Source organism: Peromyscus californicus, unplaced genomic scaffold (assembly GCF_007827085.1).
Source record: "Peromyscus californicus insignis strain IS unplaced genomic scaffold, ASM782708v3 Scaffold_7__1_contigs__length_154581171, whole genome shotgun sequence".
NCBI classification, from domain to species: domain Eukaryota; kingdom Metazoa; phylum Chordata; class Mammalia; order Rodentia; family Cricetidae; genus Peromyscus; species Peromyscus californicus.
This window is the reverse complement of record NW_026294595.1, coordinates 79,756,259-79,779,785: the sequence shown is the minus strand read 5'-3', so window position 1 is coordinate 79,779,785 and position 23,527 is coordinate 79,756,259. Positions and strand designations below refer to the sequence as shown.

General features: G+C 44.1%; 1 protein-coding gene across 3 annotated transcripts in view; it reads left to right on the top strand.

Moving 5' to 3' along the window:
* The first annotated feature begins 348 nt into the window (after positions 1–348).
* Tcp11l1 (t-complex 11 like 1) overlaps positions 349–23,527 on the top strand; it is a 38,888-nt gene continuing 15,709 nt past the window's right edge. Inside the window, exons 1-6 of one of the 3 annotated variants that reach the window (XM_052724604.1) lie at positions 352–463; positions 4,292–4,422; positions 4,841–5,024; positions 15,482–15,614; positions 16,829–16,949; positions 18,066–18,286. In XM_052724604.1, coding sequence (XP_052580564.1) covers positions 4,865–5,024; positions 15,482–15,614; positions 16,829–16,949; positions 18,066–18,286 — 635 coding nt within the window. In that variant the 5' untranslated portion in view covers positions 352–463; positions 4,292–4,422; positions 4,841–4,864. The other 2 variants (XM_052724605.1, XM_052724606.1) reach the window with 2 other exon arrangements.

Sequence of the window (23,527 nt, the reverse complement as noted above, 5' to 3'; positions counted from 1 at the left end):
CGCCCGCCCGCCGCCGCCGCCGCCGCCGCCGCCGCCGCCGCCGCCGCCGCGCCCCTCGGCCCGCACCAGGCCCGGCTCCAGACCCCGCGCTGGCCTTATTTGCACACACAAACACGGTGCGGCTCGGCTGCGAGCCCCCGATTCCCGAGCCCCCTTCGTGACAGCGGGAGCGCTGCTGCCGTACAGGAACATGGCGCCGCCCCAGGCCGGGCAGGCGCATCTCGGCTCGCACCCGCCTCCCAGAGCCCGGCACTGAGGAGCGGTCACCGTGGCGGCTGCCCACCGCCGCGGGGCTGACAGGACGGCCCGCAGCCCGACGAGCGAGCGAGCGAGCGAGGCAGTCCGGGAGGGGTGGAGGCCCAGGCGCCCAGCCCGCCGCGCGTCGCTCCCGCCCCTTGGCGGCGCCGGCCCCGCGGGATTCGCAGCGGGAGCGGCCGCAGGGAGATCGCCGACGCCGCGGCAGGTGAGCGGGGCGGCCGTGGAGGCCGGCGGGCCAGCCCGGGAGGCGCGGGGAGGGAGCACCGGCGTTTCATGGCCACTCCCGGCCGGTCGGGTCCCGGGGATGCCGGGTGGAGGCGAAGAGGGGACCCGGGGCGGGTGGGGGCCCACCCTCCAGGCCGCGATCCCGGCGCGCCTCCGCCTCTCCCTCGCCCGCCGAAACAGCTGTTTACAACGGAATCCGGACGAAGATTCGGCGCCAGTGGGGCAGAGATCTTTCTGTCACTGAATGACCCTTTCTGGAGGATTCTTTTGTGTTCAGCTTGGGCCCGCGTGCAGCTCCTGAGAGATGCGAGTCCCCGTGCCAGGATCCGCCCCCCCTCGGTTTCCTGGTTAGGTACCAGAAGGGTTTTATGATGGTTGAGTCAATGAATGAGAGCAATTAAAATAGCCACCCCCCGGATGCACCCCCACTGCCCTTTAATTATAGTTGCCAATCGTGGAATGGTGGTTGTATGCCAGCCTGTGGTCTCTGTGTAGTCTTAGCCGTTAAATGAGGAGGTACGTAACTCCGTAGAAAACTGAAGTCACACAGCCTCTAAAGAGCCAGAATCGGATCTCAGTAGGGATATTTTAAGAAAAATGGATCACTTTTACTAAAGGTATTGTCAGTTTCAAACCACAGGTTCAGCGCTACCTTCAACACTTTGGGCAACCTCTCCCAAATCGTGACATCACACAGATGACACAGGGATTTATGTCTATCAACAGATGGGTATCTGCTTGCCGCGGTTGGGGGTGGTGCAGATAGACTAATGGAGTTTATGGAGAACTTGATTGGTCTTGGCTCTTGAGAAGTTCAAAAGCTAGGCGAAGAGTTTCGTTTTGTTTTTTTAAGTACAAATTAGCACTTTCCCCATCTGACCCCCAACTCTTCTTTCCCATCTTCACTACCTGTCACATTTCCATTTCAGGTGCCATGGCTTCTGCCAGAGGAATGAAATACCACCCCTTCCCACCTCCCATCCTCAGCTCTCCCCCACTCCCGGCTTTATAACTGGGTGAAATTCTACTCCTTTCAAAGATAGGTCACGTGTCATCCTTTCTGGGAAGGTCTTCTCAGCTTCCTCCTGCTATTCAGAATAGCAAAGTCATGCTACTTTGTGTTTCACTGTGGCTCTTCTGCAAGCATGCCTGTCTCTCTCTGGCTAGATTGTTTTCTTCTTTCTATCCCTATTTAAATAATCATATTTTGACTGGAATTTAAGGCGGTGATGAATGCCAGCTGTCTAGCAGTCAGCCCTGCAGGACACTGGAGAAAAGTGTAAACATTCATAAGGTTGGAGGAAGCGCCCAGGGAGGAGACAGAGCCTGAACGGTTTGGGGGGCTGTCTACTGAGTTTAAAGGAGTCTTGCTTTTCTTCCTCTCTGCACCTACTGAATGACTTCATCATCTGGGCAGCTCCTTGGCATGTGAAGAGGATAAAGTTAGGTGTGGTTTTCTTTCTTATGGAATCTGTAGGTGATGTTATACATCGGGTCTGTTGCACCTCCAAACTCTAGTAGGATTTAGGACAGTGAAGAGATGGGTTTTGGGAAGAAGCATTGGGTCGGGTGTGGTGGAACTTGCCTGTATCCCAGAACTCAGGAGGTAGGGGCAGGCAGAGCTCTATGAGTTCAGGACTAACCTGGTTAACTTGGTAAGTTTCTATGTAGCCAGAGCTACATAGAAAGACCCTGTCTCTAAAGGGGAGCAGGCACTGGATTCGAAAGGTGAAATGCACCTTGACATGGTGGTACCCCTCAATCCCAGCCTTTGAGAGGCAGTGGCAGGCGGATCTCTGTGAGGTGGTGACGGCCAGCCTGGGTTGTGAGACCCTGCCTCCAAAAGTAAACAAATAAATGACGGAAGTTACTTGAGCACTTAAGGGTGATTATTTTGCTCACAGTCCAGGGCTGTAACCTGTGGCAGCTGGTCACATTACATTCTTTGTCAAGAAACAGAGCAACAAATGCTGGTGTATCGTTCCCTCTCCTTTTGTTAGACCAGAACCCAGCTCAGGAAATGGAGTCTTCCCATCTCAATTAACGTAATCAGTCTCTCACAGGCATTCCTATGAGCCAGCCTAATCGGGACAGTTCTCACAGAGGGTCCTTTCCAAGGTAGAAGCTACATATCACCAAGTTGACAGTTGAGACCAACCATCACAACAGACCAGTAACTTTATTCTATTTAATGGAGGTCTCTGGAGATTTTAGATAATTATATCAGGCGATTCTTCTCTTTCCAATATGCCGAAGAGAAGTGTGCCAAATCTCCTTAAAACAGCCTACATTTCTTTAGATACTTGATTACCTGCCGAGTGTGTGATTCGGCTCAATTAGTGTTTATGACAAGAGTTTGTGATCTTCTGGGTGTAATTAGTTCAGTATTGTAAATGCAGAAGCATTGTCTTTCTTAACTGGAAATGTCCTAACAACAGAGAAGGGAGGGGAGGACTTAAAAACCTTTCATGTGATTGAAAGACTCCTTGATGGAACTGAAGAGATGGCTCAGCAGTCCAGAGCGCTGGCTGCTCTGCTGGGGGCGCAGATTGGTTCCCACCACCCATGTGGCACCTCACAACCACCTGTTCACTCCAGTTCCAGGGATCTGATGCCCTCCTCTGGTGTCTGAGGGCACTGCACACACATGGTCCACATAGGTGCAGGCAAACACTCATACATATAAAATAAAAATAAGTCAGTCTTGGGCTGGAGAACTGGCTCAGCAGTTAAGAGCACTGGCTGCTCATCCAGATGTTGAAGGGTTGATTCTAACACCCATATGTTGTCTTACAACCATCTATAACTCTAGCTCAGGGGATCCATTGCCCTCTTCTGACCAGCTTGGGCATCAGGCACATATGCAGTGGGTGCACAGGCATACATGCAGGCAAAAACACGCACACACATTAAATAAATCTTCTGAAAAATGCCTTTATTAACTGGACGAGAGTGTCAGGTAATACTCCTGTTCCTATCAGCAGCTAATACAGTGAAGACCCCTGTCACATTCATTATGATTGCTTGCTACTCCCTACTTTACTCATATGCCTTTCCTGTTGGTTAGCAACTACTTAAAAATATAAGCTGATTGATGGTGGTTCATGACTTTAATCCCAGCACTCGGGAGGCAGAAGCAGGTGAATCTTGTGAGTTTGAGGCCAGCCTGGTCTGCAGAGTGAGTTCCAGGACAGCCAGGGCTACACAGAGAAACCCTATCTCAAAAAACAAATTAAAAAAAAATATATATATATATGTATGTATGTGTATATATATATATATATGCCCCACACATTTCTCTTAAATACTTTATAGAGTCTAGACAGTACTATTTGTCACCCCCATTTACTTATTTATTTATTATTTCATTTGTTTGGTTGTTGAGACAGGGTCTCATTATGTAGGTTGGGCTATCCTGGAGCTCTCACTATGTAGACCAGGCTGGCAAGGAATTCACAGAGATCTGCCTGCGTCTCCCAGTTACTTTTTTAGAATCTAAGGGAAAAGTTGTGTATGTATGAGTACTCACCTGTGCATGGACATAGAAGCCAGAGAGATCATCTTTGAATATCTTCCAGGCATGATTCAGTGCCTGGCTTCAGTGGGTACAAGGGGTCTGAATTCAGGTCCTCAAGCTTTCAGAGAAAGCGTCTTACCTACCGAGCCATCTCTCCAACTGCCATTCCCAGGTTTCTTTATTCACACACTAGGACTAGACGCCATCCATCTCCTCAGCACAGTACTAGAAGGTGACTAGAAGCGTTGTTTCCAATGAGTTGCATTTTGGTGATGTTTATTTTTTCTTAAGGGACCCTAGTCCTGAAGTTGCTCTGTCCTCCACCTCCAAGTGCTGGGATTACAAGAGTGTGTAACCAGGCCCAGCTTTGAAGGACTTTTCCTGTAAGCTCCAGCCACGGAAGTAAAGAGTGTTAGTTTCAGGTGGGTGTGGTGGTGCACATCTGTAGTCTTAGCATTTATGAATTGGGGGCAGGAAGGTCATGAGTTCAAGGCCAGACTGGACGACATAGACAGCCCAGGGTCAGTAAGGGATATGTAGGGAAATACTGTCTCTAAATAAAGGCTTAAGATTGAGTCACCACTCCCTTTGATTAAAGCAGGAGCAGGCAGTTATGTCTTCTCTCAGTTTAAGTCCCTCTCCCCACTTGTGACAGGTTATTCAGGAGTGGGGTACAAATATTCCAGCGATCCTCAAAGACTTACAGGTGTCCTTGCTTAAGTGTCTTTGATCACTGAAGTAGAGTGTAAATGATTAAAACTTCTGAAAGCCTGTTGAGAGAACCGAAACTCAGAGCTTTGGCTTTGTGCATACGTTTGGCTCATTGTCTTTCTCTCCTAGAAGAGTGAATAGACTTCACTGAGGATGTCTGAAAACCTTGACAAGTCCCATATAAACGAAGCAGGAGAGTCAAAGCCTGACTCTGAGCAAGGCCTGGAAGGTGCTCTGGAACGTTCTGATGAAGCTTTGCAGAAGAAAGTGAAGTCGGACTCACCTAGTCCCCAAAGAGTGGGAAGACCTCACTGTAAGCGAACCTGACTTTGAAAGCACTGGTGGTTGTTTCCGAACGAAGGTCTTCCTGGTTCCTGTAGCTCTCCTCTAAGATCTCGGACTGGGACGAGACTGCCCATGATTAGCAATTGACAAGAGCAGGAGTTTCCAGACTGGCAGCCTCGCTCCTTGTGGGTGTACAATTGCATGAGAAGTTAAAGTGTGGGAATAATGTCTAGAATGTTCCTAACTCCCCCCAGACTCAGTGGCATTCCACTTTCTCAGAAGTAGTCTGAGAAACAGGAGCGTGGAGTAAAACTATAGCTTTAGTTAAAAGAATGAAAAGTCTGAGGCTCCTTGGAGCCAGAACTGTGCTTCTGCAAGTTAAAAAAAAAGAGAGAGAGAGAGCTTTACCACACCCTAAATTCATTTCCCCAGGGCTTGGTTCCCACAGGCAGAGGGGAGTCAGTTTGCTGAGTGAAAAAAACATTTTAGGTCCCAGCAGGGAGGAAGTCTCCTAGATGAAAGGTGGCGGGCTCTGCCCGTGTAACCAACAGTTGCCTGGCTTGTGTCTTTTTACAAACCTTCTGAAGCAAATCAAACATGCAGGTCCTAGAGGAAGTGTCCCAGTCTAAGAATGCCAGGGTTGATGTTATCCAAGGGTGAAAATGAACGGTTGTTCTGCAGACAGCAAAGAATGCCAGGGTTGATGTTATCCAAGGGCAAAAATGAACAGTAGTTCTGCAGACAGCGAAGAAGGACACAGATTTGGGATTTTGAGGTAGGTTTCCAAAATCATGAAAGCCATTCCTGTGATAAAAGTAGCACAAATTGGTGTGCATGTATGAGTTACTGTCTCTGACGTGTGTAGTTAGGGAGGTGGTTTCCCATCTTTAACATGAGGCACTCTGTCTCCTAGGGTAGTTATGGACATGAAATGAATCCATGTAAAGCATTACAAATGGAGCTTAGAAGCAGTAGGTACTCAATAAACGTCAGTGGCTGTCACTACCGCTAACTAGTATCGTGTCCTCTGTTGCTTTTCTTTTCTTTTTTCTTTTTGTGTTTTTAATTTTTTTCTTTTTTTAAATTTTATAATTTAATTTAATTTTACATATCAGCCACGGATCCCCTTGTTCTCCCCCCTCCCCACCCCCTCCCCCCCCACCCCCACCTTCCCCTCTCTGTTGTATTTCTAATGGCGGGACTGAGTGCTGTAATGTGGAGGCTATAATTTGAGTGGGAAATGCCCTCCATAGGCCCATGTGTTAAAAGCTGGCATTCAGCTGTGGCATTATGAGGAGTCGGTAGAAACTTTAGGAGGGAGGGTCACTGGTAACTGCCCGTCAGGGGGTTATTTGGGCCCTGGCCACTTCTTCATTCTCCTTTTGCTTTTGGCTGAGTTGAGTAACTATTCAGTCATGTGGACCCTGCCATTGTGTGCGGCTCACTGCAGACCCCAAAGGATGGCTCTACTAGATCGGGGGCTGGAACTTCCAAAACTGTAAGCCAATCCCCAACCCGAATGATTTTTGAGATCCAGCCTCATGTAGCCCAGGCTCGACTCAAATTCTGTAGCTAAGGATAACCTTGAACTCTTGATTGTTCTGTTTCCATTTCCAAAGTGCTGGGTTACAGACTTGTACTACCATGCCCAGCTTGTATGTATGTATGTATGTATGTATGTATGTATGTATGTATGTGAGTCAAGGTCTCACTCTGTAGACTAAGCTTCCCTGAAACTCACTTTGGGCTTGGCCTCAAACTCATGTAGTCTAACTGCCTCAGTTTCTGAGTGCTGGGATTACAGGTGTAAGCTACCACACCCAACAACTTTGTCTCTTAATGAGTTCATTTGTCTCCAGCACTCCCTACAGCAGCAGAAAACTGACTAACAAGATATAGACTGCTAACATGGTTTTTATTAACTGTAGTTTCTAATAAAGAAGGGGTTTCTGGTTTATCTTTTCAGTTATTCTGTGAAGGACAGACTTGCTTTTTGGCATTCTGTCAATGACAGCATGGCTCTAAATTAATGTAAAGTTAGTATTAGGCTACATTATTTGAAAATACATGTGGTTCTGTCTAAGGCAAGAGTATTTTCCTAGCACCTATGACCAAGTTTTCAAGGAGCCAGAAGCTGCTAAAAAAAGACCCAGGTTTTGTTCCCAGCACCCACGTTGGGTGACTGACAACTGCCTGTGACTCTAGCTCCAGGGAATTGAATGTTTTTTCACCCCTCTTTGGGTACCAACACTCACAGTCATGCAGATGTGCACAGACATACATTTCATTCTTTTGTTGTTGTTGTTTTTTTGGGACAGGGTTTCTCCGTGTAGTTTTGGTGCCTGTCCTGGAACTCACTCTGTAGACCAGGCTGGCCTTGAACTCACAGAGATCCGCCTGGCTCTGCCTCCCAAGTGCTGGGATTGAAGGCACATGCCACCACTGCCTGGCCACATATCATTCTTTTAAAAATTATTTTTTAAATTTATGTTTGAGCCGAGTGGTGGTGGCACATATCTTTAATCCCAGCACTCAGGAGGCAGAAGCAGGCAAATCTCTGAGTTCAAGGCCAGCTTGGTTTACAGAGTGAGTTCCAGGACAGCCAGGGCAACACGGAGAAACCGTGTCTCCAAAAACCAAAACAACAAATAAACAAACAAACAAAATTGATGTTTGAATATTATTAAAAAATAATTGAAATTTAGATTAGGACAAAATTTCTAGCAGTTTCTTAAAGGACGCTAAAAGTGCTTTTGCTATTTTTACTACATATATAACACATTGTTCTCAGTGTAAACAATTACGAAGTCAGAATGTTGATCAACTTTGAAAAACATTGAAGATGCTGTATGTACTTCAGTATTAACTATTCAGCCAAGATTCAATTAATTATATAAAATATTTAATAAGCATATCTATTAGTATGCAAATTTTCTTTGATCTTTAATAAATTGATAAAATTATATGTCTACCAAAGTATTGGTTTTTTTTGTGTGTGTGTGGTTTTTTGTTTTTTAAGATTTAAAAAATTAGCCAGGTGGTGATGGCCCACACTTTAATCCCAGCACTCAGGAGGCAGGGACAGGAGGATCTCTGTGAGTTTGAGGCCAGCCTGATCTACAAAGTGAGTTCCAGGATAGCCAAAGATGTTACACAGAGAAACCCTGTCTCAAAAAACAAAAACAAAACATATAAAAAGATGTGTATATATATTTACACACACACACACACACACACACACACACACACACACACACACACCTCCACAGATATATCTGAAATCCTTGAATGCCTTAGAACTTTACAAATGGAATGTGTGACAGCGAGAGCATGGTTGGATGACCTTATAATTTATATCTGCACAACATCCTTGAGCTGCTAGGATAGCATCATCAACTCCATAATTTCCTTGTGCCACTTGGCAGCAAATCTCTGTCCACCTCAGCCCTTGGTAATCACTGATCAGCTTTCTGTGTGGTCTTGCTGTTGGTTTGACTTCCTATGAATGGAGTTTAGGGCTGATGTGGTGGCTCCGTGAGGAAGGTGCTCCCTGCCGAGCCTCATGACTTGAGTTCAATCCTTGGAACTCACATCATGGAAAGAGAGAACCATCTCCCATAACTTATCCTCTAGCTTCCACATATGTGTGCAGGCATGCACATCTGTACACACACAGTGCACATGTATTAATTTAAAAATATTTTTTAAAATGGAATTCTAGTGAATATGGCTGTTTATATCTGACATTGTCAATAGAGAGAATTCTTCTGAAATTTGTGGTTTTGCATTTAACAGTAGTTCCTTTTCTTGCCAAGTAACATTCCATTTGTGGTGATACACAACTTCTTTATCTTTCTGTAATTAATAGATATTTGGATTTGTCAAGGTTTTGTGAATACGATTATTAATATATGAGCACAAGTCTTTACATGACCCTACTTTCTGTTTTCTTGGGTAATGGATTAGGAGTGGGATTTCTGGGACATGTGGTAAACATGTTTTACTTTATAAGAAACCACCAGGAGGCCTGAGGAGATAGATCAATTGGTAAAGTCTTTGCCCAAGCTTAAGGACCCGAATTTGAATCCATCCCATAAGCCACATAAAACAGCTAGGTAAGGTGGCACATGTCTATAGTTCAGACCAGAAGAGGCAGAGACAACCGGATCTGCAGAGTTTGCTGGCCACCTAGCATACTTGGTAAGTTCCAAGTTCCAGAACATGGCTCAAAAAACAAGATGGATGACTCCTGGGGAATGACATCCAGGACTGACCTTTGGCCCCAACTCATTCATACGTGCGCGCGCACGCGCGCGCGCGCACACACACACACACACACACACACACACACACACACACACACCCACCACATTGACTGTTGCTTAATACCCCACTCCACATGTGAGTCCCGACACTCTGCCTTTGTGCCAGTTTTCAGCTTATTTGGCATGGTCAGTCTTTCTACTTCTGGACGGAGCTAGTAGATGTGTTCTTACAGCTAACACTGGGTTAATTTGCATTTCCCTAATGACAATGAGCATCTTTCCATGTACTTTCTAGGCTTTTGTATATCTTCTTTGAAGAAGTGTGTGTTTGACTCTTTTGCCCACTTCTTGTTGGTAATTGTCTGTTACTGCGTTGTGAGATCTTATAGAGCTGGCTGTGTGCTCTGTCAAGTGCTTTACCTGTGTTTTCTCTTGTGACATATCTTCCGTGTTCTTTGTTATTGTTGTTGTTGTTTTTCCAGACATAGTTTCTCTGTGTAATAGTCCTGACTATCCTGTGTAGGTGGGGTTTTTTGTCAGGACTGCTGGCAAGCTCAAAAATAACCACATAGAGATTTAATATTAATTATAAATGATCGGCTGATAGCATTTAATTAACCCATACTTCTATCTATGTTCTACCACATGGTTCAGTACCTTATCTCAGTATGATACATTTATCTCCTCCTTCCTCTGTGTCTTGCTCTGGACCCTCAGACTCCTCCCTTCTTCTTCCCAGAGCCCTCCTAGTCTGGCTCTCCCACCCAATCTCTTCTTGCCCAGCTATAGGCCAGTCAGCTCTTTATTAACCAATGAGAGTAATACATATTTACAGTGTACAAAGCTTGTTCCACAACATTCCCCCCTTTTGTCTAATTAAAAAGGAAGGTTTTAACTTTAACATAATAAAATTATATACAACAAAAACAGTTATCAAGTAAGAATTACAGTTATAATACCCAAATACAAATCTATTTGTATTTGGCAAAATTAGAGAAAATACTCCATTATTTACCTTATCTTTGTGAGTCTAAAGTTTTATACCTAATTTACCTTTTATCATAACTAAGGAAAACTTTAATTATTTAGTCTTTAATCCCATCAAAGAGTCCAGAACAAGAGGGACATCTGGCTGCCTGGCCAGTCACCCAAAGTTCTGTAACATTGGGGCATCCATATTTGGCATATAGGCCTAGTATATCTGACAAACATTTCTGAGAAGCAAGAAATTTTGAAGGAATGTCCTCCCTTGTCTTGGCAAAGTTTGGTGGTCACTTTTTTTTGCATCCTGCTGGTCCAGTTGGACAGTATACTGTCAGCAATTAAAGCAATGGCAGTTTCTTTGCCCCCCTCCCCCCGCTCCCAGTTTACCCAGGAGATTAATCTATTAATCTATTTCTCCTTCCCAGAGAAATCTATGTGTCCCTCTTAGGGTCCTCCTTGTTATCTACCTTCTCTGTGGTTATGGATTGTAGCCTGGTTATCCTTTGCTTTATATCTAATATCCACTTATGAGTGAGTACATACCATGTTTGTGTTTCTGGATCTGGGTTACCTCACTCAGGGTGATTTTATCTAGTTCCATCCATTTGCCTGCAAATTTCATGATGTCCATATCAACCTGGAATTAATCCATAGCCTCTCATTTCCTGTGGAAATAAAAGCATAACCTCTTCCCCCAAACAACATATCTTTTGACTTCCATTTTGAAGTCAAGATACTTTTAAAATATATAGGTTGGTTTAATCTAGCAGTTTCCATAATTCAAAGTTTCTATGTATTTCCAATCTTTACATGGGTTACTATTATTATTATTATTATTATTATTATTACTTCACTCCTTTTTTAAAGACTTTATTATTTTTAAACTATTTTTAAATCTATGACCGTATATACTCTTTCTTTTTTCTCTTCCAAGCCTATGTATATTTTTAAACACACTGTAGCCTGTTTAGAGTTTTTTTTCCATTTGGATTTGTCTGAGCATCTGTATTGTTTTTTTGATTGCATGAGATGAATCTTAAATTGTTATGTCAGCTGCTGGCACTGCTCAGTTTAGTATATGATGATAGCGCATGGCGGCTGGCAGTTGGCTCTATCTCGCAGGCAGCTGCTGGGAGACATGTCTCTGTACTGCTGTTGACATGAGAGACACTAGACTAGTAAGCCGTGTTTGCCTCCATTTTTGTGTGTTTAGAACCTTTTTAAAGCTTTCTCAGGTCTTATGTGGATGTAGGTGCCCCATGTTGATATGCCATTTGTAGGCAGAGTTTTTCATTGGAACTGAGGGCCAGCTCCCAAATAACCATACAGAGACTTAATATTAATTATAAATGCTCGGCTGATAGCTCAGACTTGTTACTAACTAGCTCTTACATTTTATTTTATTTTACTTTTTAAACACTTATTTATTTATTATGTATACAGTGTTCTGCCCACATGTATCCCTTCAGGCCAGAAGAGGACACCAGATCTCATTACAGATGGTTGTGAGCCACCATGTGGTTGCTGGGAATTGAACTCAGGACTTCTGGAAGAGCAGGCAGTGCTCTTAACCCCTGAGTCATCTCTCTAGCCCACTCCTACATTTTAAATTAACCCATATTTCTTATCTACACTCAGCTATGTGGTGGTACCTTTTTCCAACATGGCAAGTTCATCTTGCTTCTCTCTGCATCTCCCCATGACTCCTGAGACTCCTCCCTTCTTCTTCACATTCTCTTTTGGTCTGCAAGTCCAGCCTAACCTCTGTCTGTCTAGTTATGGACCAGTCAGCTCTTTATTAACCAATGAGAGTAATGCTTATTTACAGTGTACAAAGATTGTTCCACAGCAGTCCTGGAACTGACCACAGACCCATAATGATCCACCTGCCTCTGACTCCTGAGTGCTGGGATTAAAGGTGTGTGCCATCATGCCTGGTACACTTTTCCATGTTCCTAATAGCTTCTTTCACAGAGTACAAGTTCTAGATACAAGTCTAATTTATCATTTCCTCTTATAGTTTGAGCTTTTTATATTGTAAAATCATATTGCTTAATATAAGATCATGAAGATTTTCTTTCCTCTTATAGTTTTATCATCTTAGCTGTTACATCTATGTTTATAACTTACAATGAATTAGTTTTTGTCATGGAGGAAAGAATTGAGAATCTTCTTTTTTTAAATTTTTATGTCATTGTTGATCTTGTTTTTGTTTTTGTTTTTGTTTTTGTTTTTGAGACAGGGTATCTCTATGTAGCTTAGGATGTCCTGGAACTCACTGTGTTCACCAGGCTAGCCATGAACCTACATTGATTTGCTAGACTTTGCCTCCTGAGTCCTGGGATTAAAGATGTGTACCACAACACCTAGCAGAGTGTTGTTGGTTTTTTAGTTTTTTAAGGCAGGGTTTTTCTCTGTATTCCTGACTGTCTTGAAACCACTCTGTAGACCAGGCTGGCCTCGAACTTGGAGATCCTCGGAGATCTGCCTGCCTTTGCCTTTTGAGTGCTAGGTTTAAAGGTGTGTGTCACCACTGCCTTGCTGTTTTTCTTTTGTATATAGGGGTTTAACTGTTTTAGAAATATTTTTTATTAAAAATATTATGCTTGCCCTCTGACTACATATATATACACATATGAGTGTGTCAGTGTGTTTCTGTGTGTGTGAGTCTATTTCTATATTCTGTCAATCTATATGTCTGTATGTAAAAACCCTATAGTCTTGATGATCATAATTTGAAAAAAGCCTTGTAATCGGCATAAGTCTTCCAGACTTCTTTCCAGAATAGTCTTTGCTCTCTGGGTCTTTTGCATTTCCATATATATTTCAGAATCAGTTGGGAAATTTCAAAAAGACCTGATGGGATTTTGGTTAGAATATGTTTAGTCAGTAGATTTACTAGGAGAAAATTGACATCTCCATAATATCAAGAATTGAAAAAATATTATCTAGGCTTTATTTGGGACATTTTTATATTTTACTAATATGCGTGATATTAATTTTACTTTTATTTTGTATTTTTATTAATATTTTCTGGAAATGCTGAGAATTTTATGAGGAAGAATTCTCAATAGTTCCACAACTTCCCATATGCAGTTTAATAAATTTTTTTTTAACCAAACAGGATATGGCCAGCTCTTAGACTTAGTTCCTTTTTCAGGGAGCAAAAGGAAAGAAAAAAGTTAGAAGGAAACATTTTCTCTAACCTAAGAACCTTTCATCTGTTAAGTCCTGGGCAAACAGTGACATCGCTTATCATTATCACCATCCCAGAGACTAATGAAGTCTCCAGCTCAGGGCTCTGGACTGTCAGCAGCAGCCTGAGACCCGGTGCCAGACACTAAAGCTAAAGCCCTTCAAGGGGCCAGCAGCCAGCCTCCCTCCCTTCCCTGTAGTTTAAAGCTGGAGAAGCCTGGCCTCCGGCTCCCAAGGAGTAAACTTACCCCCTTGCTCCTTGGTTCAGAACACTAGGAGAGAATTTTACCCGAACTTTGGATATGGAAGCTGAACCTCAGGCTGTATTGAGAGAGATGAAGGCATGGAGAACAGCTCTGAGACATTGGCAGTCAGCACCGGAGCCAAAGCTACAGGACTTGCAGGGAAGAGTGGTGGGGGCGGGGCCTACTGACTTCTTCAGTCTTCGATTTAGCAGGGCTGTATGTATACCGTAGAGTTCTAGTGTCCCTACCTTCAGGGCTCTTCATTGGCAAGCTGCGGAGATCTGTCTTATAGTCTGTCTTTCTATCCTGTACTAGGTTTCGATGTTGAGACATTATCATATGTAACCCAGGCTGGCCTTGAACTTGTTATGTAGCTGAGACTGACCTTGAACTCCTGATCCTCCTGCTTCTATTTCTCAAGTTCTGGAATTGTAGGACATGCACCGCCATGCCCTGCTTAAGGTAAACTTTTTCTTTTTAAAAAAATTTGTTTGAGCCGAGCGGTGGTGGCTCACGCCTTTAATCCCAGCTCTCGGGAGGCAGAGCCAGGCGGATCTCTGTGAGTTCGAGGCCAGCCTGGGCTACCAAGTGAGTTCCAGGAAAGGCACAAAGCTACACAGAGAAACCCTGTCTCGAAAAACCAAAAAAAAAAAAAAAAAAAAAAAAAAAAAAAAAAATTTTTTTTTGGTTGGGGATTTAGCTCAGTGGTAGAGCGCTTGCCTAGCAAGCACAAGGCCCTGGGTTTGATCCTCAGCTCAAAAAAAAAAAAATTTTTTTTCCCCCAGAGCTGAGGACCAAACCCAGGGCCTTGCACTTTCTAGGCAAGCACTCTACCACTGAGCTAAATCCCCAACCCTTTCTAAAAATTTTAACATTTAGTGTATGTGGGTGTGTGTGTCTCTCTGTGTGTCTGTATAATGTCTGTGTGTGCCTGTATGGTCTATGTGTTTGTGTATAGAGTCTCTGTGTGTAGTGTCTCTGTGTGTGTATATGTGTGTGTGTGTGTGTGCGTGTGTGTGTGTGTGTGTGTGTGTGTGTGTGTGTGTGTGTGTATGTGTGTGTGTGTGTGTGTGTCTGTGTGAAGGTTGGAAGACTAGTTGTGGGTTGGGTTCTCTCATCGTGTGGGTCCCAGGGATCGAACTCAGGTCGTCAGGCTTGGGCACAAGCACCTTTACTTGCTGAGCCATCTCGTGAATTCCAGGGTAGCAGATTTAAGCTTCTTTAAGACTTAATGCTATTTTAATTTTGAATGTCAGTGTTAATACAAAAGTAAGTTGTTTATGGAAGCAGATCTTTTTACAATATGTTTATTTGTGTTTGAATGTGTGTGTTTATGGACTCACACATGCCCAGTACACACGCGGAGGTCACAGGAGAGCATACAGGAGTCAGTTGTCTGTCTACCATGTGGGTTCCAGGGATGGACACAAATCAGCAGGCCTGGCAGCAGGCCCCTCTCCCCCTGAGTCGGATCACTGACAGCGAGACAAGACTGTAAATCTGGTAGTTTCCCTTTTGGAAAGACAGGAGTTAGCAGAGGCAGAACATAAACCTTAGTTTATTGGGACAATAAAAACCTGTAATTTAAGTTTTCAATCCCAATTTACTGTACTATTTTCCAGTCTTAGTGGGAACCATATGTTTTGTGTATTATGTTAATGCTTGTTAATTTTAGGATTCTAGGTAAAAAGAAAAAGCTAACCCTATTGTTGTTTGAAATGTTAGGGTACAGGTATCGCTGCAGCTACCACACAGGCTTCAGCTTATGGACTTCTTCCACTGGGTTTCTCTTACAGCTAGTCCTCCAAGACTTGTCACTGTGGAGGAACTTCTAGAAACAGCGAAAGGAGTCACCAACATGGCTCTAGCCCACGAAATTGTCGTCAATGGAGACTTCCGGATTAATGCCGTTGAATTAGCAGAAGGCAGGTGCGTGTGTGGACGTGTTTACTAGAGCATTTCCCAGTTCTGGGAATGGCTTTTCATTCGATGCTAGTGTGTTCAAGTACATTCTTCCTTTTGTACATCAGTGCTGAAAACATTCCTAAGTTAGGAGTGACTGTCGTGAACACGGGTCTGAAAGCCACGGATGCTCCAGGACACAAGGAAAGGGTCTGGAGTCTGACATCTTCCGGGGCCGTCTTTCTCTGTTAGGGTTTAGCCATTTCATTCTTCCCAGGGCCTTGCTTCCTTCGTCTCCTGTAACTGTGTCGTTGTTGTTATCTAACTTGCAAGCTTTGCCAGATTCTAAACTACGGGAAGACAAGGGAGCCAGGTGAGGTGGCTCATGCCCATAATCCCAGCACTCAGGTAGTGGAGGCAGGAAATCAGTTCAAGGTCATCCTCGACTACAGAGCAAGTTAGAAGCTAGCCAGGGCCATATGAGTCCCTATCTCAAAAAGCAAAAACAAAACAATAATAATAAAAGTTGAAGGCGGGAGAGATGGCTCAGTAGTCAAGAGTACTTACTGCTCTTGCAAGAGGACTTGAGTTCAAGTCCACACGCCCACATTGGGCAGTGTACGACCACCTGTAACTTCATTCCAGGGGCATCTATTGCCTCTGGCCTCTGTGGGAACCTATATTCACATATATGTCACATATATGTATCATAGGAACTTGCTGAGGTCAGAGAAAATAAAATTAGCAACTCTGAATTTTCCAGTCTTTAAGAAATTTAAAATTTTAAATTTTATGTGTATGAGTGGCTTTTCCTGCACGTATGTTTGTGCACTGTGTGCATGCCTGGTGCCCACAGAGGTCAGAAGAGGGTGTTGGATCTTGGAACTGGAGTTATATGTCTGGATGGTTGTGAGCTGCCATGTGGGTGCTGAGAAGTAAATCCACATCCTCTGCAAGAGCAATTAATGCTCTTAGCCACTGAGCCATCTCTGCGGCCTCTAGTCTGTTCTCCTTATGGCAGGCATCAGTATATGCTGGTCACTGGATTCATGTTGCCAATAAGTGATGTGAAATCTACTCTTATGTCCGGGATGTCTTTCCTTGGTTCCTATGGTTTTGAAGATTTGTTACCCTACAGCCATAGAATTTATGACTTTGAAAATGATTTAAACTCATAGACATATATGCATATATATACTATTATATTTATTTGTCTTTCTATTTTTCCTTGTTGTCTTCAGCTTGGAGAAAAGAGTAAAGGAGATTGTACATAAAGCATTCTGGGATTGCTTGAGTGTCCAGCTAAGTGAAGACCCCCCAACATATGACCATGCCATCAAACTTGTAGGAGAGATCAAAGAGGTAAGGCAGAGAATGAATTGTGTTTAGGGATTGTTCATTCAGCCTGTGTTACTATGCCAGAAGACTCTAAAGAGATTGAGGGTCATAAAGTTACGTTATTTGAAGGAATTTGGATTGAGTACTTATGATTTAGCACCACTGACCCTTTAAAAAAAATTTCAACCAAGAGGGCACCAGATCTCATTACAGATTGTTGTGAGCCACCATGTGGTTGCTGGGAATTGAACTCAGGACCTCTGAAAGAGCAGTCAGTGCTCTTAACCTCTGAGCCATCTCTCCAGCCCCCAAAGGCACTACTTTTGTACAACAAAGAAAATGTTCATTACTCAGAGACAACAAAACTTACATTATGAAATATAGAGTATGAATTTTTTTAAAAAAAATTTATTTATTTATTTATTTATTATGTATACAGAAGAGGGCACCAGATCTCATTACAGATGGTTGTGAGCCACCATGTGGTTGCTGGGAATTGAACTCAGGACCTCTGGAAGAGCAGTCAGTGCTCTTAACCTCTGAGCCATCTCTCCAGCCCTAGAGTATAAATTTTTAATAGGTATGGACACATTAAGTTTATGTTGGCCAAAAAGTGATTGTGCCTTGGGGCCGAGAAGGCCATAGGTGGAAGGACTTTTCTGCAGTGGCTTTACCACTCGCTGAAGAACTAGCTGGGAAAATAGGAAGCAGTGCTTGGCTCACAGGCTCCATAGCAACTGTCCTCTCCTTCACTTCTCACTAATCATTTTTAGCCACACGTGGTGATACATACCCATGATCCTAGCACTTGGTGTGCTGAGGCAGAAGGGTCTCTAGCTTGTAGCCAGATTGAACCGCACAGCAAGACCCTGCCTCAAAGGACAAACACAAACCAACCCACAAACTCCCAGTTTTTTCTTGCATCCAAGCAATTGCTAGAATATGAACAAGGCTTAAATAGCTAAATGATTCATATGCATGTTTGTCTGTAGATTTGTTAAGTAAGAGGCTAAAAATATGTGCAGTGTCATGAGAGCAGTTGGTGATCCTTTACTTTTGAATAGTTATCAATTCTTTTGTGCACAATAAAGATGATGCCTGACTAAGAAACTGACTGAACTTAGCTGTGCTCTCTTGTAGACCCTGCTGTCTTTCTTGCTGCCTGGTCACACTAGACTAAGGGACCAGATAACCGAGGTCTTGGATCTGGAACTGATTAAACAGGAAGCAGAGAACGGGGCCCTAGACATTGCCAAGCTGGCAGAATTCATTATTGGCATGATGGGGACATTGTGTGCACCTGCTCGTGATGAGGAAGTTGAAAAGCTAAAGGACATTAAGGAAATAGTGCCTCTTTTCAGGTATGGAATGTGTCCATCACAGTGCACCTGGCCGCAAGCCGGCTTGCAGATTACACTTCAAGTCTAGGGACTCAGTCATTTCAAAAATGTTTCTAAAACAAACCTCTAAACACAGACATGTCGGAATTCTCCCACTCACAGTCACTGTTTCTCCAGGGACTAAGGCGCTAAGGTAGAATCTTGAGTTCAAATCTAGTTTGGGGAACATAGTGAGATACTGTCTTAAAATGAATGAATGAATAGATGAATGAATGAAGAATAAAATAAACAAGGGAGATAGCAGTTCCAGCTGGTTGTGACTGTGATGACCAGGTTGTCCAATCTTTTGACTTTTATAAAGAGAAGTTGGGAGATCTGTTTGTTTGTTCATTTTGTTTTGTTTTGAAGTTTTTTTAAAAGATTTACTTAGTTCATTTAGATGGTTGTGAGCTACCATGTGGTTGCTGGGAATTGAGCTCAAGACCTCTGGAAGAGCAGCAGTGCTCTTAACCTCTGAGCCATTTCTCCAGCCCCCTGGTTTTTGAAAGCACTGTATGAGCAGTTTGGGGTTACTGTAAGTCAGCAGCCGCCCATGGGCAGTTTCTGATGGCCTTTGCTTCCCTGTGGGTGGCCTTAGAGAACTGCCAGGACTATTTCCAGGACAAGTAGTCTGCTGTGGATTTGTGAGCTGGACAGAGGAGCAGGGGGAAGGCTCCAGATGCATCCTTTCCTGTACATTGAGAGGAAGGCTGTGGTTCTGAAGGGCCATGGGCCTGGGAGCACATTTGATCCTATTCCTGCTTTTGTGCAGGGCCACATCTACACCCGAGCCTTGGGTTCTTCTTTTTTTTTTTTCCTCCTTCCTTTTTTTGAGATAGGATTTTTCTTTGTAGTCCTGGCTGTCCTGGAAATCAATTTGTAGACCAAGCTGGCCTCAAACTCGCAGAGATCCAAGTGTTTCTGCCTCTTGAGTGCTGGGATTAAAGGTGTGCACCACTGTGTCCAGCAAGCCTTGGGTTCTTTTTTTTTTTTTTTTTTTTCTTAAATGTGCTTTAGTGTTTTGCCTGCATGAGGGTGTCAGATTCTCTGGGACTGGAGTTACAGACAGTTGTGAGGTGCCATGTGGGTGCTGGGAATTGAACCTGAGTCTTCTGGAAGAATAGCCAGTGCTTTTAACTGCTGAGCCATCTCTCAAGCCCCTAAGCCTTGGGTTCTTAACTTGGATTCTTACCTCCTGCAGGTGGGCACTTAGCTGTCCTTAGTCATGGTATAGGCCAGGCAGGATGGAAGGTACTCTCAGAAGCAGGCCAGGAGTTTGTCTTTGGGTACGGAGTGTGAACTAGCAATTATACCACTGAACTAGAGCATAAAATACCTCTTAAAACACAGAGAAACAGGGGAAAGAGGGAGGAAGAAAGGAGAAAGTTAATTTTTGTTCTTCATTTTGTTTGAAACAGGTCTCTCTGTGTAGTTCTGGCTTTTCTGGAACTTGATATGTAGACCAGGCTGGCCTCAAACTCACTGAGATCCTCCTGCCTCTGCCTTCAGAGTGCTGGGACTAAAGGCGTGTGCCACCTCGCCTGGCTGATTTTCATTCTTTGCTTAGAAAGTGACTCCTATGTAAGCACAACCACCAAGGAGCTGCAGCTCAGGTCAAGACCCGGTCCTTCCTCTGCTGCCAGGAGGGCTGACCCAGAGCCAAGGAGCACGCTCTGGCCTGCAAAGGCGGTGTCCAGTGAGGAGTAGAGGCTGAGGGGCTGCAAAGCACCTTGACGTTTGCACTTTTTTTTTTTCAGGTAGGGTTTCTTTGTGTAGTCTAGGCTGTCCTGGATCTCGCTCTGTAGACCAGGCTGGCCTTGAACTCACAGAGATCCTCCTGGCTCTGCCTCCTGAGTGCCGGGATTAAAGGTGTGCACCATCACTGCCAGGCAAATTTTGCAGTCTTTGAAGCCATTAGTTAAGTGTTTGTTTTCCAAATTTGTTTTACTTTTTAGAAAAGATTGTTACTTTCTTTTTAATTATATTTATGTCTGTTTGTCTGTCTGTGGGTATATGCATGTAGTGCAGATGCCTGAGGAGGCCAGAGAGCTACCCAACCTAGGTGCTGGGAACTGAACTAAGGTCCTTCCTCTGATGATTCTAGTTTGTGTCAAGTTGACATAAAACTAGCCAGCACAGCTTGACACACAAACATCGCTTTTCTGTTAGAACCATTTCTTTCTCATGTATGTGCAAAATGGCACAATCATATTAATATTATAATGGAAAACGTAAATAACTTTAAAAGTTCCATGGCTTTACAAATTTAAACATGTTAAAAGTTCAGTCTCGGGGCTGGAGAGATGGCTCAGAGGTTAAGAACTGGCTGTTCTTCTAAAGGTCCTGAGTTCAATTTCCAGCACCCACATGGTGGCTCACAACCATCTGTAATGAGATCTGGTGCCCTCTTCTGGCCTGTAGGCATACATGCAGACAGAACACTGTATACATAAATAAATAAATCTTAAAAAAAAAAAAAAAAAGTTCAGTCTCATCAGCCAGGTGGTAGTGGTGCATTCCTTTGATCCCAGCACTTGGGAGGCAGAGTCAGGTGGATCTAAGTTCGAGGCCAGCCTGGTCTACAGATAAGTTCCAGGATAGCCAGAGCTATGCAAAGAAACCCTGTCTTGAAAGAACAAAACAAACAAAAAAAGTTCAGTCTCTTTAAAATATCCAATCTCTGAAAATCCAAAATCTGTTTAAAAAAACTCAAAGTCTCTCAACTGTGGGCTCTTACAAAACCAAAGTTAAGTTAAATGCTCTTTTGCTTCAAGAGGGAAGAACCAGGGCACAATCACAAATAGATCAAAGCAAAACCAAACTCCCCCTGTGTACATCGTTCAGCGTCCAATATCTGGGATTCCCTCATGTTTTGGGCTCCTCCAGAGGGCCTGGGCCTTTCTCAGACTCCGCCCTCTGCTGCACTCACAACTCATGTTTGAGGCTCAGGCTGGCTCCACTCCTCCGCGGCTGCTGCTGTTTTTGGCGGTTGTCTCGTGGTACTGGCATCTCCAAAATCTTCTGCTGCAACTGGGCTGCACTTTCACCAAGAGTGTCTCCTGGGCTCTCCTGATGGTGCCAAGCCTCAGTTTCTCTCCATGGCCCCTTCAACTTTTGGTCTTCCCTTCCATTCTGGCCACACCTTCACCAGTGGCCTCTCCCGGTGCCAAGCTTCAGCTGCTATCCATGACTCCTTCATGCCTTCAAAACCAGCACAACCTGGGTGACTTTTGTACATCACCAAGTTCAACTGGCAGTCCAGGGACAACCTTGGCCACCTCTGGAACACAGCTTCTGTGTGCTGACTGAGGAGACACTTCCCAGAAGATGGCACCTCAGTGCTGCTGGTCTCCTCTTCATCACCACCAATTCCTTGGCTCCCGCTGACCAGCATCAATTGTCCCAGGAAAGCAAAGGTTTACTTCAGTGATTCTGGTCTCCTGTTAGTCACAGCTGATTCTTCTGCCCCAGCTAACCAGAACCACAGTTTGTCAACTCAAAATAGCAAACAGCCTTGATAGAGTGACTCTCTAAGTTTAAGTGACTCTCAAACGTCCCTCTGGAACTCCACGAGCCAGGCCTCCGTCTGCCATCTGCACTGCTCTCAACATTCTTGTCTTCCAAGCTCCCATAGGAAAGGTCGCTAAGCTTTGAACACTCAATGGCTTTTCTAGCCCTAAGTTCCAAAGTCCTTCCACAATCCTCCTAAAACAACATGGTCAGGTCTGTCCCAGCAATACCCCATGATCTTGGTAACAATTTGTCTTAGTTAGGATTACTATTGCTTTGATGAAACACCATGACCAAAAGCAACTTGAGGAGGAAAGGGTTTATTTCACTCACACTTCCATATAAACTTCCATATAATAGTTCATCATCAAAAACAGTGGAAGCCGGGCGGTGGTGGCGCACACCTTTAATCCCAGCACTCGGGAGGCAGAGACAGGCGGGTCACTGTGAGTTCGAGGCCAGCCTGGGCTACCAAGTGAGTTCCAGGAAAGGCGCAAAGCTACACAGAGAAACCCTGTCTCGAAAAACCTAAAAAAAAAAAAAAAAAAACAAAACAAAACAAAAACAAACAAACAAACAAACAAAAAAAACCAGTGGAGACAGGAACTCCAGCAGGGGCAGGAACCTGGAAGTAGGAGCTGATCTAGAGGCCGTAGTAGGATGCTGCTCACTGGCTTGCTTCCTATGGCGTGTTTAACCTGTTTTCTTACAGACCCGGGACCACCATCCCAGGGATGGCCCCACCCTCAATGGGCTGAGCTCTTCCACATCAATCACTAATTAAGAAAATGCCAGCCGGGCGGTGGTGGCGCACGCCTTTAATCCCAGCACTCGGGAGGCAGAGCCAGGCGGATCTCTGTGAGTTCGAGGCCAGCCTGGGCTACCAAGTGAGTCCCAGGAAAGGCGCAAAGCTACACAGAGAAACCCTGTCTCCAAAAAACAAAAAAAAAAAAAAAAAAAAGAAAAGAAAATGCCCTACAGGCTTGCCTACAGCTTCATCTTTGTTGTGGAATATTCCTTTACACTGTGTGAAGATGTATCACTGATTGGTTTAATAAAAAGCCAATAGCTAGGCAGGAAGTATAGCAGGGACTTCTGGACAGAGAGCACTCTGGGAAGAAGAAAACAGAGTCGCCACCCAGATGCAGAAGAAACAGGATGGGCATAATGAAGATGAGGTAATGAGTGTGTGGAAGAACATAGATTAAAAACATGGATTAATTTAAGTTTAAGAGCTAGTTAGAAACAAGCCTATGCTAAGGCAGAGCTTTCATAATTAATAATAATTATCTCCATGTCATTTTTTTTTGTGAGCTGGAGGCCCAAAGAAAAAAATCTATCTACAAGTCTTAATGAAGGCATTTTCTTAACTGAGGCTCCCTTATCTCTGATGGCTCTAGTTTGTGTCAAGTTGACATAAGACTAGCTGGCACAGGTCCTCTGGAAGAACAGGAAGTACTCTTCACCACTGAGCCATCTACCAGTTCCCCAAATTCATTTTCTTAATCCATTTTTCTCATGATTTTCCAGATTTCTTTTGCTGCCCTTTCTAAGATGAAACACGTATCTCTTTTCTGCTGTGGAACAATCCTTTTCTACCCTATGAATATGTATTACTCTCATTGGTTAATAAAAAGCTGACAGGCCAGTAGCTGGGCAGGAAGTTAGGCGGGAAAGCCAAACTGAGAATGATGGGAAGAAGGAGAGCGGAGT